Source organism: Mustela nigripes, chromosome 16, assembly GCF_022355385.1.
Source record: "Mustela nigripes isolate SB6536 chromosome 16, MUSNIG.SB6536, whole genome shotgun sequence".
Lineage (NCBI taxonomy): Eukaryota > Metazoa > Chordata > Mammalia > Carnivora > Mustelidae > Mustela > Mustela nigripes.
Window position 1 is genome coordinate 57,734,636 of NC_081572.1, and position 16,438 is coordinate 57,751,073.

Sequence of the window (16,438 nt, forward strand, 5' to 3'; positions counted from 1 at the left end):
GCGCCATTCCGAAGTAAGCCCCGCCCCACCTGCTCAGGGCCAGCCCCGAAATTTAGCCCCTCCCGTTTCAGGTCCCACCGCCCGGCCCCTCGCTCAAGGCCACGCCCCCTTCCTCTCCTGGCCTCCTACTTCCCTAGCTCCTTCCCCATCCTTTAGCAGCGCGCGGGAGTACCTTCCTCCGTAAGGCCTGGGCTTCCTCCCTCCCCAGACTCCCGGCACCCCATTGAGAGGCTCAGTCAGGGCTACAGTTGAAGGCATTTTACTGCTCTGAGTTCCTATACAATTCTTCGTCCTTTATGGCCAGTACACCTAGCTGTCTCCCGGCCCCCATTCTGTGGCCCCCGTTAAGTCCAGCCTCCGTCCCCAGAGTCCCCGACCCTCCCTCAAGCCGGGAGGAAGAGGAGGCCTTGTCAGTTGTCCAGGCTCATGAGCAGAGCAGTGCCCCTCTTGATCCAGTGATCAGATGTCATGGTCCCCGATCGGAGGTCGATGCCGATGACAAAGGAGGATCGGTCTGAGCTGCCCGCTCGGTTGGGATAGTAATAGCAGGGACAGGAGTACATACCTGGGGGAAAGGAGAGGAGGAGGAGTCATATGTCAGAGCCCCGGGGCGCCTCGGAGAGAGCAGGGCCCCAGCAGGTGTGGGGGAGGGGCGGGGCCCAGGGTGGGTTAGGATCCAAACTAAGGACTGGAAGGCAGCCCACCCTTGGCGCTCTTCTTGCGACTTTCTGTAGGCCTGAAGTGGATGGTGGGCATGGGGCAGACAAGCTGCATGGGCTCCGCCTCTACCAAGCAGGAGTTCTTCCTGTCCCAGCCAGCGCCCTCCAGGTACAGGCCACGGACCCAGACTCCATCCTGGGAAGACACGTTGGAGGGTGGGGGGCAAGTTGGGGGAGAAGTGAAGACCTTTGGCTGCCAGCACCCCCAAAGTGCCATCTCTCTTCTCCCTTCTTAACCAGTTGTTTTCCCGCGGTTTACTCCCAGCACCCTCCCCACCCCAGACCTCTGCTCCCACCTTGGGCGGATACACTAGGTTGCTGTCATCCACGGTGGAAACAATGAACTCCCAAGAGAGGTTGTCCACCGGAATCTGGGGATTCAAGGGGGAGCATAAGGGAGGATCCTTAAGGAGCAGAGCAAATCCGCACCCCCAGCACCCACCCCCCATCCCGCCTCCCAGGCTGCTCGCTCACGCTCACGTTGTTTTGGCGAGCTGAGGACTGCAGCACTGCAGTGAGGAAGCCGGTGGGAAAGGTGAACCCAGACAGCCAGAAGATCACGGGAGGCCGGGCACGGCTGGCCCACAGCTCAAACTGTTCCACGCGCGTGGCCAAGTCCCGGGTCCAGGAAGCCAGTGGCTTCTGTGAGGGATATGCCTGGAGGAGGAAATAGGGCATGTTACGTACTCATTGACTCTTGCACTCAAATCTTGATTTCGAGCGCTTGGGGCAGATCTGGAAGAAAATCTGCCATGTCAGCCCATTTCCTAGCTGCCCCTGGGCCAACCTCTCCAAAAGCCAGCTTCCAGGAAAGAAGCACCGACAGAGAGGGACACACAGTACAGAGCATCCTTGAAATGTCCTGGGGGTGGGGGCAAGGAGCTTGCCCTCAGTTTCCAGGTTAATTACTCCGTGCAAACCCAGTCTGTGAATAGCGGAGCTGGATCTCCGCCTTGAATCTCTCTGGCTCCGAAACCCAGGCACACCGCACGTTGCCATATGCCTCCCAGAACCAGGGGATGGAGGGCACAGGGGTCTGAGAGTGATGCAATCTTGCCTTTCCCCAGAGCGGAGGGACGTGGGCATCAAAGATGCAATTGAAAATCTCTTCGAGGCTTGTAGACATCACGATGAGGCCCTGAATGCCTTTCTCAAGGTCTGTCAGTGAGGACCTGAGCAGGGTAAGGTGGGAGCTTAGAGATGGGAGGGGCCTGGCAGAGCCATCCCTGGGCAGCGGGGCTGGGGAGCCTTGGTGGGGGAAGCCCTTTCCTCTTGCCCCCTCCATCTTACAGGATGGTCTCCATAAGCTTGTTGTATCTCTGGATCTCCTGCAGGAGGACCACATTGAGAGGAGAGGGGTCCATGGCCAGCAGTTTTCGGGTCCCCTCATAGTCGATCATTTCAGGGATCTTCTGTTTCACATCAGCAGCCAGCTCGAGGACCTGGCATGGCGGGAACCCTGAGTGGCGGGCCTCCTTGCTCACCCTCCCTCAGCTGTCGGCAGACTCCTACCTTCTCTTCCCGGCTCTGGCTTCCAGCCCTGGCAGGAGTAATCTGGGGTTGCAGGGACAGCAGAGTCTCAAAGAGAGTCCGTGCCTCAGTGATCTGGGAGGCCACGTCAGCATTGGGGTGCTGGCCAAAGGCCTCGGGGGGGTCCATGCCCGGCAGCATGCTGATGTACTCCTTGTAAGAGGCCAGGCTTCCGTCTTTGGGGATGAAATAAGCCTCCAGGACTGACAACCTGAAGGCCCCCGGCATGACCATCACCGTGCTGGGGGCCTTTGGGGCTCAGCACCAGGCCAGGATCCCAGCCACTCTGCGCAGCCCCAAGTTCCGCCCCTGCTCCTGCTCCCTTTCCAACCCCACAGACTGGGCCTCTTCTCAAACGCCCCCTCCCCCGCTGGCCCCAGTCCTGCCCCCCCAGGCGGCTGCTGTTCTCTGGGCCCGTGTCCGTGCCCCCTCCCCACCTCACCGGTGAAAGGGGGTCGACAGAGCCTGGTCACAGAAATAGTCGTTGATGTAGGTGGTGAGCAAGCGCCGGTCCCAGTCGTCTGTCACATGCCCACCGTAGTTGACACCGGCAATGAGGTACTTGAGGGCATCCCACGGGGTCTCCTCGTACTCATCCAGATAGAGACTCAGCAAGTTCTCTGACACCTGTGGGCGCCCCGCCCCCGTCCCCACACGCCGTTAAGGCAGGAACTCATCCAATGGGGGCTTTCTGTCCACGGTTCCATCGGGACCCCACCGGGCGGGCCTGGGGTGACAGGCCCCTATTGGTGCAAACCTCAAAGTCAGAGTCATTGAAGCCATAGATGATGTTCCAGCCAAGCTGCAGGAACTTTTTGCGCTCCAGCAACACAGAATGGAAGAAGCAGAGGGCAAACAGCAGCTTCTTATACTTGGCAGGTTTGGCACAGCGAGAAAATTGTGCTTCCGTCATCAGCTGGTAAAGACGTGTCATGTTAGCCTTCAGGCCCTGGGGACAATGCAGGACATTTTATTGGGATGTCCTGCATGGGATGACCTGCATCATGCTGAGCCCTGCCACTGGCACCACCGTGTACGGTTGTGGAGGTTGCTCACTGCACAAGGACGCTGGCTGAAGGGGGTAGTGAAAGCTAAAATCCAGCCCTTGATCTGCATGCCAGGATGTGCACCAATTCACAGGACTAGGTGGGTGCCTTTCTTTCTTTCATCTGCACACGGGCGCTGTGTGGGCTAGTGGCAGCTCTACCTTCTTGTCCCACCCCCCCTTTTGATAGTACATGCAGCTATTAATGGACAAAAATCTATACGCAGCCATATGCAAAGTTTCAGGGTAGATTAAGGGGGTCATATCTATCTGTATGATAGATTTTTCAGACTTTGTGAACGCCCTCGTGGGTCAAGGTGGGCAGAGTCTCACTGAGGGGAAAGAGATAATGAGGCTGACAGGAGGGCGTTGGTTTCATGGAGATGGAAAGAATGGAAGGGATAGAGGCTCAACGCAGAGAATAAGTGAGAAGATGAGTCTAACTGAAGTCAAGGGCAAGGACCCAGGTGGGGTCAGAAGAGCTATGACCAGATGGAGCCATTAGGCCTTGATTCACCAGGAGTCAGAGGGCCACTTTCTGCTTTGGGTTTGTTTTTTGTTTTTTGTTTAGATTTTATTTATTTATTTGAAAGAGAGAGAGTGATCAAGAGAGAGAACACAAATGGGGGAAGGGCAGAAGCAGAAGGAGAAGCAGGCTCCCCCCTGAGCACAGAGTCCGATGTGGGGCTCGATCCCAGGTCCCTGAGATCATGACCTAAGCCCAAGGCAGACGCTTCACCGACTGAGCTGCCTGGTGCCCCTGGCCACTTTCTGTCTTGAGCAGGACAGCAATATGTTGTTGACACAGTGCTTTTAAGAAGATGCATCCATTGGGGCACCTGGATAGCTCAGAGGGTTGGGCGTCTGCTTTTGGCTCAGGTCATGGTCTCCAGGTCACAGGATCCAGCCCCATGTCAGGCTCCCAGCTCAGCGGGGAGCCTGCTTTTCCCTCTCCCTCTGCTGCTGCTCTGCCGGTGCGGTGTCTCAAATGAGTAAATAGAATCTTAAAAAAAAAAAAGATGATGCATCTGTGACAGAACGTAGTGAAAAAATTAGAGTAAGAATACTATCATTGACAACACCAAAATATGTAAAGTTTCCAGGAATAAATAAAAATTCACAAATCTTTATAGTGAAAATGAAAAAACTTGATTGAAATAAAGACTACATGGACAGATATACTATAATCATGAATGTGGAGGTGTGATATACGAAAGATGTTGATTTCCTCCAAACTGATCAAGAGGTTTTTTTGGTAGAACTTAACAAGCTAATCCCAGCAATTCTGTTGCAGAATAAAAGTCCACGAGTGGCCTGAAAAAGAATGAGGTAAAGAGACTTGCCGTATCAGCTAGCAAGGACTATTACAGAGCTGTAGGGTCACTGAGACTGTGTCTTTTGACCCCAATATCAACAACCTGGCCAATGAACAGAATAAAGGGCCCAGAAATCTACACATATATAAACATGACCTAAGGCTTAGCAGGCCCTGCAGATCAGTAGGGTAACTGTACGCTGTTCGATGATGGTACTGGGAGAACTGGTTATCTGTGTGGCCAGAAAAAAATACTGGACCCCTACTCATTCCACACTTGTGAGAATCCACTTCAAGTGGTTAAAACACCAATATGGGAAAGTCAAATTATAAATGCTTCTGAAGACAAGTGTGAGAAACTGCCTTAGAGTAAGCGAAGATTTCTTGAACAACACCTAGGAGCATAAGCCATAAAGAAGAAAAGAGCTAGGGACGCCTGGGTGGCACAGTTGGTTGAGCAGCTGCCTTCGGCTCAGGTCGTGATCCCAGCGTCGTGGAATCGAGTCCCACATCGGGCTCCTTGCTCAGCGGGGAGCCTGCTTCCCCCTCTGCCTCTGCCTGCCATTCTGTCTGCCTGTGCTGGCTCTCTCCCTCTCTCTCTCTGATAAATAAAATCTTTAAAAAAAATTCTTTAAAGAAGAAAAGAGCTAAATTCCACCTCATAGAAATTAAGGATCTCCATTCATAAAAAAAAAAAAAAAAATTAACAAAAAGGAAAAAAAACCTGACAAGACATATGACTGAGGACGGATTCAGATGGGGAGTGCATCGAGGAACCAGGAACAGCGAGCACGAATGAACGTCGAGTAAGTTGCACTGAATGGGAAAGGCGAATCCCAGGCTACTGGGGGCCCACAGCCAGCTTGGTGCCTCTAGCAGATGCACCTTGAGAAGAGTGGCAGCTGTCCAGAGGGCAGGGAAGGCGACGGGAAGGAGAGTCCTCCTTCTTACCTGGGAAGGTGGGCACACGGGTGTGTGTGGAATTAGGATCCTTTATGTCTTGCGTATGTTTTATATTTTTTTGTGTCTGTGGGATGTTTAATTAAAAGGAAAAGGCCAGACAGCAGGCAGTGATCCACAAATACACTCCAGAGCCGTCCCCCGACTGGCACCTGGGGGCTGAGGTTCTGGGGGGGGATTTTATAAAGGATATGATTGGGTCACTGAAGAAAACTGGAAATATGTAATAGATTTAGGTTAAAACATCATCAGGGACACCCGGGTTGCTCTGTCAGGTAAGCGTCTGGCTCTTGATTTCCACTGGGGTCATGATCTCAGGTGTTGGACTCCACACTGAGCGTGGACACTTCCCTCCCTGCCCCCCCCCACTTGCTTGCTTGCTCTCTCAAAAAATTAAAAAGGGGGCGCCTGTGTGGCTCAGTGGGTTAAAGCCTCTGCCTTCGGCTCAGGTCATGATCTCAGAGTCCTGGGATCGAGCCCCACATCGGGCTCTCTGCTCAGCGGGGAGACTGCTTCCTCCTCTCTCTCTCTGCCTGCCTCTCTGCCTACTTGTGATTGCTCTCTCTGTCAAATAAATAAAGAAAATCTTTAAAAAAAAATTAAAAAGGAAAATGAAAAAACTAGGGCACCATTAACAAAGATGGGGTAAGGAGGCTTTCTCCAGTGGCAGACTGCAACTTGCTTTGAGAGCGGGGGATTTTGGGGCGCCTGGGTGGCTCAGTCATTAAGCGTCTGCCTTTGACTCAGGTCATGATCCCAGGGTCCTGGCATCAGGCTCCCAATGCATCCAACACAGTCTAGTGTCACAGCGGGCTGGGGGGCAGCAGGAGCGGGGAGGTCGTATGTGTGTTGGCCTAGACCTGGAGGGCAGAGTCTTCTTGAGGAAGTGATGGTCCCCGGCCTAAAGCAGCAGAGGAGAGACTGAGGAGGATGTAGGCCCAGCAGCAGGGGCTTCTAGAAGCCTTGGGAGCGGGGGGAAAAGTACAGAGTCTGGAGGAAGATGGACAAGGCATTTTTAAAAATTAATGGTGTACGTAGAGTAAAGCAAAGGGGAACAACATTTTAGGTGTAGCCAGGGATGGGGGGACAATGCGATGGGTGTAGCCAGGGGTTGGGGGTGGCGCAGGCCATGCTAATACAGTTTTGGTCTTGGCTAAAAGCAGTGAAAAGGTACCAAAACCGTTCATGCAGAAGTAAACAGGTGGGATTTGGGAACATGAGCCAATCTTGAAGGATTAGGACAGTTGCACTGATGGTGACTTTGTAATACAGAGATCACCTTTTCCAGAGCTGGAGGGAGGGGTTGGGGTCCAGCGGGTGTGGCATCAGGGAGAGATGCAAGGAAAGGCCGTGAGGCAGGAAGGTTCTATGAACAAGTTATTTTCTCACTGTAAAATGCGAGGAACAGTACTGATGGGGGTGTGCATTTTAAATGAGTTAATAAATGAACGATGTCTGGGCCATGATCGTGCTCAGAAATGTTTAGATATTGGGGTAGCGGAATGGCTCAGATAGTCAAGTGTCTGTCTCCGGCTCAGGTCATGATCCCAGGATCCTGGGATCAAGCCCCACATCAGGCTGCCTGCTCAGTGGGGAGTCTGCTTCTCCCTCTCCCTCTACCTCTTCCCCTGCTTGTGGTCTTTCACTCTCTCAAACAAACAAATAAAATCCTTTAAAAAAAAAAGAAAAGTTTAGATGTTACTCCTAGGCTCTAAGAGTTTGGCGTGTAGAGAAAAGAAATAAGGTGGAATATTCTAGAAGGCAGCAGAACCAAAACGCGGTGCTGTCATTATGGCCAACCTCTCACCGACCCTCACAGGGAGCCCGCCAGGCCAGATGGCCCAGTTAGAGCCTGCCATCTGCAGGCGCCATACCTTCGGGGGCTCTGTGGTCATCTTGATGCTGGCCTGCAGGATGGAGATGGGGAAGTCGGGGTGTGGGCTGGAGCTGAGCCAAAGGCGGAAGGACGGATGGGGCTCTGCCACCTGCAGCTGCTCCACCAGTTTGTCCAGATTAGGCATCCAAGACAGGGACAGGTGGCAGTTAGCGAGGAACACCCAGTGGCCTGAGAGGAGATGCCTGGTTGAGTGGGAACCTGTTCCCGAGCCCCAGTTGTCCCACGCTCTGCACCGGTCTGTGCTCTCATGTGAGGGCTGGGGGTCCCAACCCAGCTCAGCAGCGTGCTAGGGCTTTCTGGGGGAGGGCGGGGGCTGTGGTTACCATCCGGGAGCTGAGGTGGGGGCTGGGGGGGCAGGACGGATACTGACCCTGACTCACACCCTCCCGGAGCAGCCGGGCAGCGATGGGGGCCTGGCCCTGGCCCAGCGACAGGGCGTGGAAGCGCTGGGCCATGCCCGTGTGCTCCGCCAGCTGCAGGAGGGCACTGGTGGGGTCCACTCCAGGGGACAGGATGAAGACCAGCGGGGTTCGCGGGCTGGAATCCTCCATTACCTGCAGGGAGCACAGGGGCGTGGCCTCAGGCTGCAGGGCCGCCCCCACCCCGGGCCTCCCCGCAGCAGGGAGAGGGACAGAGGGACCCCGGGCGGCGGGCGAGGAAACCAAGCCACTGACCAGCTTCATGTTCAGCACAGGCGGCTCGACGAAGCGGGAGCCCAGGTTGGACACGATGAAAGAGGTGACACAGAAGGCCACGCGGTCCTGGCGCAGTGAGCGCACGATCAGCATACGCTGCATCTCGTTGCACGCGTTCTCCCACTCACCTGGGGCAGGCGCAGGGCTCTAGCGCTGGCAGCTGCAGGGCTGCTGGGGGACGGGCGGCGGGGGGCGGGGCAGGCGGCGGCGGGTACCTGGCAGCATGGCCTTCTCGGGGGTGGCATTGGTGTACCACAGGTGCCAGTCCCGGGGGTACTGTTCGAAGGAGTTCATGAGTCCGTGGAAGTTGGTCAGCTTGTCCAGCTCGGTGATGTTATCCCAGTAGGCGTCCGCCAGCCAGCTGGTGCAGGGATTGTCCATCTGGCCCTCCCGATCCAGGACCTGCGCCAGGCAGAGGGCAGGGGATCGAACGGGAACACCTCCTGAGAATTACTTTTTTCTTTTTCTTTTTCTTTGGCCAGGATGGCCAGATGAAGGAAGTTGGACAGGAATCCGCGGTGCCTGGGGACAACGGTGTGGGGGTCCGGGGCTCGCCGTGCAAAGTTAGGAAGCTGGCGCCCTCTGGTGGTTTCCTGGGATTACTGTCCCTCGCCCCAGAGGCTCTCGGCGGGTGGCCTCACCCCTCGAGGCGGTTTGTGGGCTTCCCTTCTTCAACAAATACTTACTGCTCACCGACCATGTGTTTTCAGCCTTGGGACACGTGACTGCGTAAAAGGACAGAGTCCTCGGCCCTGGAGGAGCTTAGTGTCCAAAATGGGAGGGCGGATAATGAGCCAAAACCGAGGACAGATCATTAAATGATCTAGTAGATTAAAAACGGCAATGCCATGCAGAAACAAAGTTGAGGAGGATAAAAAAGACTAGAAGTTCTTGGGGGCTGGGGGCTGGGCTGGAGTGTTAAATAAGAAGGGGTGCTTAGGTGGGCCAGTCGGCTGAGCCTCCCACTCTCCACCTCGCAGGGGTCCTGATCTCCAAGTCTGGGGGACGGAGCCCCACCCCACATCCGGCTCTGCACTTGGCTGCCCTTCCCCCCACCTCAAATCGATAAATACAATCTTAAAAAAGAAAAGAAAAGAAAAAGAAAGTCAAGGAGGTCCCAGTGAGTGAGGTGGGATTTGAATCAAGTCTTGGAGGAGGTCAGGGAGGGCCCCACCCCCACCTGTGGCAGAAGCAACAGGGGACACAGGGGTACTAAGATGGGCCACATCTGCCTGTTCCAAGCGACTAGAGATTTCAAGTGAGTCTGTCTTGCGTGGGCGTGCTTTGCTGCCTGGGGCCAAAGGGAGCAAGAGGGCCGGATCCAACCAGACCGGGGTTTTGCCAAGCAAAAGCAGCATGGGGGTGGGCGGAGAGGGTGCTCACAAGGGAGAGAGCCCGTGTGACCGTGGCAGCCAGGCCGGGGGAGGAGTGCTCAAACAGCAGGGAAAGAGACAAGATCACACCAATCCGCGGGTCCCAGGGAAGAGGGGCCCCATAGCTCTGCCCATAAGGCGAGCAAGGGAGCCCCTGGCAGGTGCACGCCCCGCACCCTGGGGGAGCACCTGCTCCTGGTGCTTTTCCTTAGCTCGCGCCCTAGAGCCGTGGGCCTTATGGGCTGGCTTGGAGTCCTCATCACACGTCCCCCTGGCCCTGACCTGGACGCCTCTGCCCCACTCACCACACCTCCGCGAAGAAAGAAGTTGTACTCATCCATGTTGAGCTTGCCGGAGGTCTCCAGGATTTTGGCGCACATCTGGAAACTGAACAGCAGCTTGTGGCGCTCAAACAGTGTGCGGCAGGTGTACCTGGGAGACAGGGCCAGGGGAGGAGGTGGGGAAGCCAACATGAATGCTTACTGAGCCTGACACACATCGAGGGCCCGGTCGGTGTCTAAGCTGAGCCTCCCATAAATAGCCACGCACACAGGGACCTGGAAGGCTCACTGGGGACATCAGTCATTCATTTCCTGCAAATAGCCTGCAGTGTTCGTGGGACCTCTACTCTGTGCCAGGCACTCGGCCAGGCCCCGGGGACACAAAGGTGAATGAGCCCCAGACACTGTCCTGGAGGCAGTCGGGTAGAGTGGGAGGACAGCCAGCCAGCCCAGGGATTCTTGTGTGACCTGATAGGTCCTGCACGGGGTGGCTGCGCCACTGGGGGATCGCAGGGCAGGGCTGCCCCGGGGCAGTCTCTGAGAGGAGCAGGGAGCAGCAGAGTCATGAGCATTGTGGAAGAGGAAGAGCAGGGAGGACCCCAGGGAGAGCAGGGAGCCGAGGCAAACAGAGGCTTGCAGGGCCTGGTAAGCAGACCTGGGCAGGGGCCTTTGCAGAAAGACTCATGAACAAATCCTGGGGCTTGATCCGGGGGTCAGGGAGAAGGGTCAGGGAGAACTTCTGGTTTCTGGCTTGGGGGACAGGGACATGGGTGTCAGTGCCGTCCGGGGATGAGGACCCTTAAGGAAGGGGGGGAAGAGGGGTTTCAGGTGAAATGAGCTGAACTTGAGGGGGCTGTGGGACCTCTGGATGGAGAGGTCAAGTTCGCTGCTGCTCAGAGCCTGGTCCCCAGAGCAGCAGGGAGCTAACTAGAGATGCACAACCTCAGGCCGCACCCCAGACCCGCTGAATCTGAACCTGGATTTTACCAAGATTCCTACTGCTGGGCTCTCAGCCCACAGGTGGGGCTAGACCCTCAGAGGACACGCTGCCCAGGGAAGCTGCAGGGAGAGGGGAGCAGGGCACCAGGAGCTACGGCCCAGTGAGGCGAGAAGGTCTGCGTCTCGATGGACGCTGGGCTGGGCACGCACAGTGCGGGGCGCCGACCTGTAGACTGCGTAAGTGTGGTACTCGTTCAGGTAGTCAATGCGGTCCTCCAGCTTGTTGCTCCGGTGGCTCTTGTCGATGCTGAGGATGAAGAGGCCGATGTAGGCGTCCAGTGAGAACTGGTACATGGGGTCGATGCGGCCCATGTCGTTGAGCACAAAGAACAGTACCGAGGCCCGCTGGGCGCAGGGGCGGTAAGCCTGCCGGGGGCGGGGGTGCAGAGTCAGGACCACGGTGGGGGCAGGGCTGGGGCTGGCCTGGCCTAAACCCCTCCCTCCCCCAGTCTCCAGGGCGGGTGCTCGCCTCCCGGGCCAGGTCAATGTTGATCTCCGTGGTCTCGCTGGTCTCCAGCTGCTCCGTCACCTCAGTGGCCGTCACCTTGGAAGTCCGCAGGGTGTTCACCAGCTGCACATCGTCCAGCAGGGAGCCTGTGGCCTCATTCAGCAGCCTGGAAGGAGGCCCCCAGGGGCAGGGATGCAGGGGTGAGGGGCCCAGCGCTCCCGGGCCTCAGTGGGGTGTCGGGGTGGGCGTGGAGGCCGCTCTCACCGAAGGATCTCGTCCTCCAGCTCCTTGAGCTTCCTCTTGCCGGCAGCGATATTGATGACCAACGAGTCCTTCTGCTCCTCGAGCTCCGGCCGCTCCTTCCGGACCACGATCCCCAGCAGCTGAGCCTCCAGGCCCTGAGAGCACAGATGCCGGGGGACACTCTCACTCTGGGGACCTCACTCTTGTCGCTCCATCACATCTCCCAGCCCCTCGTCCCCTGCTGCCCCATGACATGGGCCTCCATCGCCATCCCGCCCACCCCTGCTCCAGCGGAGTTTGAGTTCCTCCCGGCGCCAGCCCCCACCCACCTGTTCTTTGACGGCAAAGTTGACAATGGTGGTCTTGGCCGAGGTCTCCGGGCTGTAGTGGGGGTTGGAGAGCTTGGTGGTGATGTAGAACCGGAAATTCGGATTGTACTCCACTTCCTTGTCTCCGATGCGCATCAGGAGCCGACCACCTGGAGCCGCGGGGTAGGGAGAGGGTGGTCAAGGGCAAGGACCCGCATGGTCAGCGTGCTACAAGCCCCCCCTCCCCCGCACTGCCACCCCGGCCCGGAGCTGTCTGCATGGAGGCCCTGCAGCCTGGGGACCAGCCCTTCTCCCCCTGGGTCCCACGTGGCTGGCCTCTCGGACACCCTACAGTGTGAGCCCACAGCAAGCCTGGGCCCCCACCGATTCGAGTTACAGATTTGTTGAGCACGGGGTTGAGGGTGGGGTCCAGATACTCCTGCACATTCTGGAGCAGCACAGGGTATCCGAACTGGATGGCCTTTTCTAGAATTTGGAGGTAGTCACTCATCTGTAGGTCAATAATCTGGAGGCCCTAGAGAGTAGGGGAAATAGTGGGAGACCCACCGAGGGACCAAAGGAAAACCAGGCTCATGGGTAGAGGCTCAGGAAGAGACAGGCTTGGGGAGCAAACCACCCCCAGCCTTATACCTGGTTTCCTTCCATGTTCTTGATCCACTTCAGGGCCTGGGCCTGGGGGTCAATCATCAGCGCCCACCTGTGGGAGGATGGTCAGCCAGACCACGGGCGCGGTTCATCTACCCCTGCCCCGCAGCAGCATCCTGACTTGTTGCCACGTGTGATGATGATGCCCCCCCAACCCCTGCCCCCGGCAGAATCCTGACCTGTTGCCACGGGTGACGATGATGCCATTCTCCGTGGAAAAGGCATCCGAGGGCAACCCTTGGATGTTCCAGTCTCGAACTTTGGTAGGATTGGACAGGAAGTTATCAAAGGTAAAGCGGGGTGAGCACGGGACATGCAGCTCCCAGATCTGGGTGGGGAAGAGCCCTGAATTTCAGCCTGGAGACCTGAGCCTGTCCCCCCCCCAGACCCGACCCCTGCTGGATCTCCCTCAGTTCCTCCCAGAGGCTGTGGTCTCACGGCCCAAGAGATCACTCACACCTGACCGCTGCCTCACCCTCTTCATCCAGATCTGGTTGACGATCTCATCCCGGTAGTTGGTCAGGAAGGGGCCCATGTAGGACAGGAAGGCAGCAGCCAGGAGACAGTCACCCACCAGGTAGCCTAGATCCTCCTCCAGGCCCTGGGGGGCAGGAGGGGGTATAAGCCAGCAGGGGGTGGGGGGGGACACACTGGGAGTGCTCTGAAGGCACTCTCCTAGGGACACTTTCTAGATCAAAGAGGTGCTTCCCCTCTCCTGAACCCTTGGCCCTAAAGCTCTAACCTGGTTCTAATTATTTCTGAGCTCCCCGTCTTTAATAGCGGTTCTGTTTACACTCTGGTGATAAGGCCGGAGCCTTTCCTGAAGCCCAGAACGCAATAGAGGCAAAGACAAGATGCCCCGGGGCTGTTTCTACCAGCTCAGTGGCCCCATCAGGGGCCCTGGCATGAGCTTTCCAGGCCTATAGGGCAGCAGACCCCTAATGGCACAAAGTCTTTTCTTCCACTCTTCTCCTGAAGTGGGAGGGGGAGAACACACTGACACCCCATGTCCCCATGACACCCCATGTCCCCACATGCCCTGACCATCCCTCAGCTGGAGGCAGGTGCAGCTCCCAGCAGGTATGCAGGGTATGCAGGTAGGCAGGCGGCCGGGCTCACCTGCACGGTCTCCTCCCAGCGGGCCTTCTCGCCGGCCAGCCCGGATACCAGCAGCCCTGCTCGCTGAAGCTTCACTTCCATCTCCTCCGATTTCTTCCGGAGCTCCTCCTTCTGGGCCAGCTTCTCGTCGTACTGTTTCTTCAGCATCTCCAGTTTCTGGGCCACCTGGGAGGGACCAGAGCCCAGGGATCAGACCCAGCGCCGGGGCAGACTGCTCGGGTCCCTCTAGCTAGTCCGCCGTCCAGGGCCCCCGTGGCCTCAGATGACTCCATCTCCGAGCACTGGAGTTTCCCGGTGTGCAAAAGAACTGTCCCGACACCCTTGGCGAGCCTCTTCAGGCCCCGAACGTGTGCCTGACCGGCCAGCAGTGACCCTGACCGGCCAGCAGTGACCCTGACCGGCCAGCAGTGACCATGTCCAGTGCACACAGTGTCACCGCCTTTTTCATGAGGAACACGGGGATGGCAGGCCGGTAAGTGCCTGGCACATAGCGTGCACACGACAGATGTCCGTCCCCTTCCTGCTGCCCCTGCTGGGAGAAGCAGCCTGCGACTGTTGGGAGTACATGTCCTCGCCTGCCTCCCTGACGGGTCCTGCACGGGTTGTCAGAAGGAGCGCATGGGGCCTGGAACCCAGCAAGGGAGCAGCACCTGAGCCCGAACCCAGAGGCCGACCCCTAAGATCCTGGAAATGCGACACATGACCCCCCAAGTTACTGTCCCTAAAGCAACATCACCTTCGGGGGACAGCATGAGCCTTGGGAGTAATGTGTTAAAAGGCACTAAGAAAGAAGGGGTGAGGTAAGCTGGGCCATGCAGAGGAGGAAACACAGCTGGGGGAGGGGACGAAGGGGGAGGGGCACCCTGTCTGCACCCACCCCCCCGGCCCCCGCACATGTGGGTTTCACCCCGGGGAAGGTGAACGTGACTGCCTCCCTGACTCGTCAGCAGCCCTGATTATAACTGGGCTTCCCGCCGAGATGTGTCTGCGGGGAGGCTCAGCCCACAACCACGCTGTATTTCATTACTGGCTTTGCGCGTGGTGTTGTCTTCACTGTTTCTATTTTTTATACAGGAAATGCGTGCATAAGGTGAAAGGCCTAAATGAGATGACAGAATGACCAGCGAGAGTCCCTTAGCTGCCTCTTCAAGCCGCTCCCACCCCACCCTGCCGCAGAAAGTCATTCTGTAACTGTTTCTCTTCTTAGGTCTTCTGGCAGGTGCCTCTGTATCTTTGGCTATTATACTTAGGCTAGTTTTTTTTTCTTCTTTTTTTAAGTAGGTTGCACGCCCAGTGCACAGCCCGACGCGGGGCTTGAACCCACAACCCCGAGAGATCCAGACCTAAGCTGAGATCAAGAGTCGGTCGTCTGACTGAGCCTTCCACACACCCCTGTAAGCTACTTTGTTTTTAAATACATACATATCTATATATTCATCTGTTTGCATTTTTTTAATGGTCACAGTTTTAATCTTTTTAATTCAAAAACAGTGGAAAACTGCAAACCTAGGGAAAACAATCACATGGCGAACCCCTCTATACCCGTCACATTTAACAGTTGTTGCATTTTGCTATTTTTAATCTCGTCTCCTGGTGTTTTGCCAAAGCATCTTAAAGGAAGTTACGACCTCATGACATTTCCAGCCTCCAGACTTCCTAATGCCTCCCGGGAACAAAACAAGGATGTTCCCCCATGTGACGGTAACCCCATTATCACACCTAACCACAACGTAGTCTTTAAAAAAAGTAACGACAGGGGCGCCTGGGTGGCCCATTTGGTTAAGCCACTGCTGCTTTCAGATCCTGGAGTCCCGCATCAGGCTCCCGGCTGTGCTGGGAGTCTGCTTCTCCCTCTGACCTTCTCCCCTCTCATGTTCTCTCTCACGCTCTCTCTTTCTCAACTGAATAAATAAAATATTTTTAAAAAACTAAAATTAAAATTAAAAAAATAATGATAACTATATTCATCTTCTAGATCTTTCTGTAAAGAGTGAATGCACATCAAAAGGAAGGAAGAGCACACACAGGGAGAAGATCCTGGCTTCCTCTAGGTCCTGAGCCAGCCCCCTGTGCCTGTGCTCACTTGGAAAGCTTTCCAGACAGAGCCCGGTTGGGCAGGTTGGGCACTGAGCCAGTGCATAATAAATCAAATACAAGCCCCATGAAGGCAGGGCCTTGCTCGACGGCTAGATCCTTACACTTAGAAGGCTGCCCCGCACTTAGGAGATGGTTGGTGCCTGGGTGAGTCTTCTCATGAGGATAAACTCTGGCATACTAATGCGCTTTACTATTTTTTCCTCGTCTCCAAGTCGGTTCGCGTCAAGCTGCCTCATTCTCTTTAACAGCTGCAAAACCCGCTTGTGAATGACTGAACCATAATTTATATAACAAGCCTCCTTCTGATAGACGTGTGTGTCTTTCCCACATTTTCTATTCTTAACCACGCTGGGACGAACGTCCTTGTCCGTGCGTAAGCACATTTTGACACGGCTGTTTCTTTTTTGTTTACTTGGTGAACAAGTCACTTGAAAATCCAGAAGGCACAAGGGCCTGAAAAGTGTCCCAGCCCTGCCCTTGGACCTCCCTGCTGCCTCCTCCAGGTAGCAGCCTTGACCTGCTTCTTGAATATTCACCCCTCCAGAGGTATTTTGCACTCATTCCAGTACATTCCAAAGGGCTGTTTCCTGGTTTCTCCATTCGAAACTATTTCTATGACGTCTGTGCTACGAGGGAGACAGGTGTCACAGGTGTCGACCCTGACCCTCCACTCCATGCCACCACCTCTTTGTCCCTGCTCTTATGTTTGTTTGTTTGTTTAAGATTTCTTTTTTTTTTTTTTT

At 56.0% G+C, this 16,438-nt stretch overlaps 1 protein-coding gene across 2 annotated transcripts in view; it reads right to left on the bottom strand.

The window, feature by feature from the left end:
- Window positions 1-243: 243 nt before the first annotated feature.
- DNAH2 (dynein axonemal heavy chain 2) overlaps window positions 244-16,438 on the bottom strand; it is an 81,104-nt gene continuing 64,909 nt past the window's right edge. For both annotated transcript variants that reach the window (XM_059379815.1, XM_059379814.1), the window contains 23 exons: window positions 13,599-13,763; window positions 12,955-13,080; window positions 12,659-12,807; window positions 12,465-12,531; window positions 12,198-12,348; window positions 11,835-11,983; window positions 11,527-11,660; window positions 11,284-11,428; window positions 10,981-11,180; window positions 9,840-9,966; window positions 8,377-8,563; window positions 8,141-8,289; window positions 7,837-8,020; window positions 7,444-7,634; window positions 3,007-3,198; window positions 2,692-2,876; window positions 2,232-2,460; window positions 2,010-2,161; window positions 1,777-1,891; window positions 1,200-1,376; window positions 1,016-1,090; window positions 705-855; window positions 244-565 (listed from right to left, as the gene is read on the bottom strand). In XM_059379815.1, the coding sequence (XP_059235798.1) occupies window positions 411-565; window positions 705-855; window positions 1,016-1,090; window positions 1,200-1,376; window positions 1,777-1,891; window positions 2,010-2,161; window positions 2,232-2,460; window positions 2,692-2,876; window positions 3,007-3,198; window positions 7,444-7,634; window positions 7,837-8,020; window positions 8,141-8,289; window positions 8,377-8,563; window positions 9,840-9,966; window positions 10,981-11,180; window positions 11,284-11,428; window positions 11,527-11,660; window positions 11,835-11,983; window positions 12,198-12,348; window positions 12,465-12,531; window positions 12,659-12,807; window positions 12,955-13,080; window positions 13,599-13,763 (3,555 nt within the window). In that variant the 3' untranslated portion in view covers window positions 244-410. The remainder of the gene's footprint in view (window positions 566-704; window positions 856-1,015; window positions 1,091-1,199; window positions 1,377-1,776; window positions 1,892-2,009; window positions 2,162-2,231; window positions 2,461-2,691; window positions 2,877-3,006; window positions 3,199-7,443; window positions 7,635-7,836; window positions 8,021-8,140; window positions 8,290-8,376; window positions 8,564-9,839; window positions 9,967-10,980; window positions 11,181-11,283; window positions 11,429-11,526; window positions 11,661-11,834; window positions 11,984-12,197; window positions 12,349-12,464; window positions 12,532-12,658; window positions 12,808-12,954; window positions 13,081-13,598; window positions 13,764-16,438) is intronic.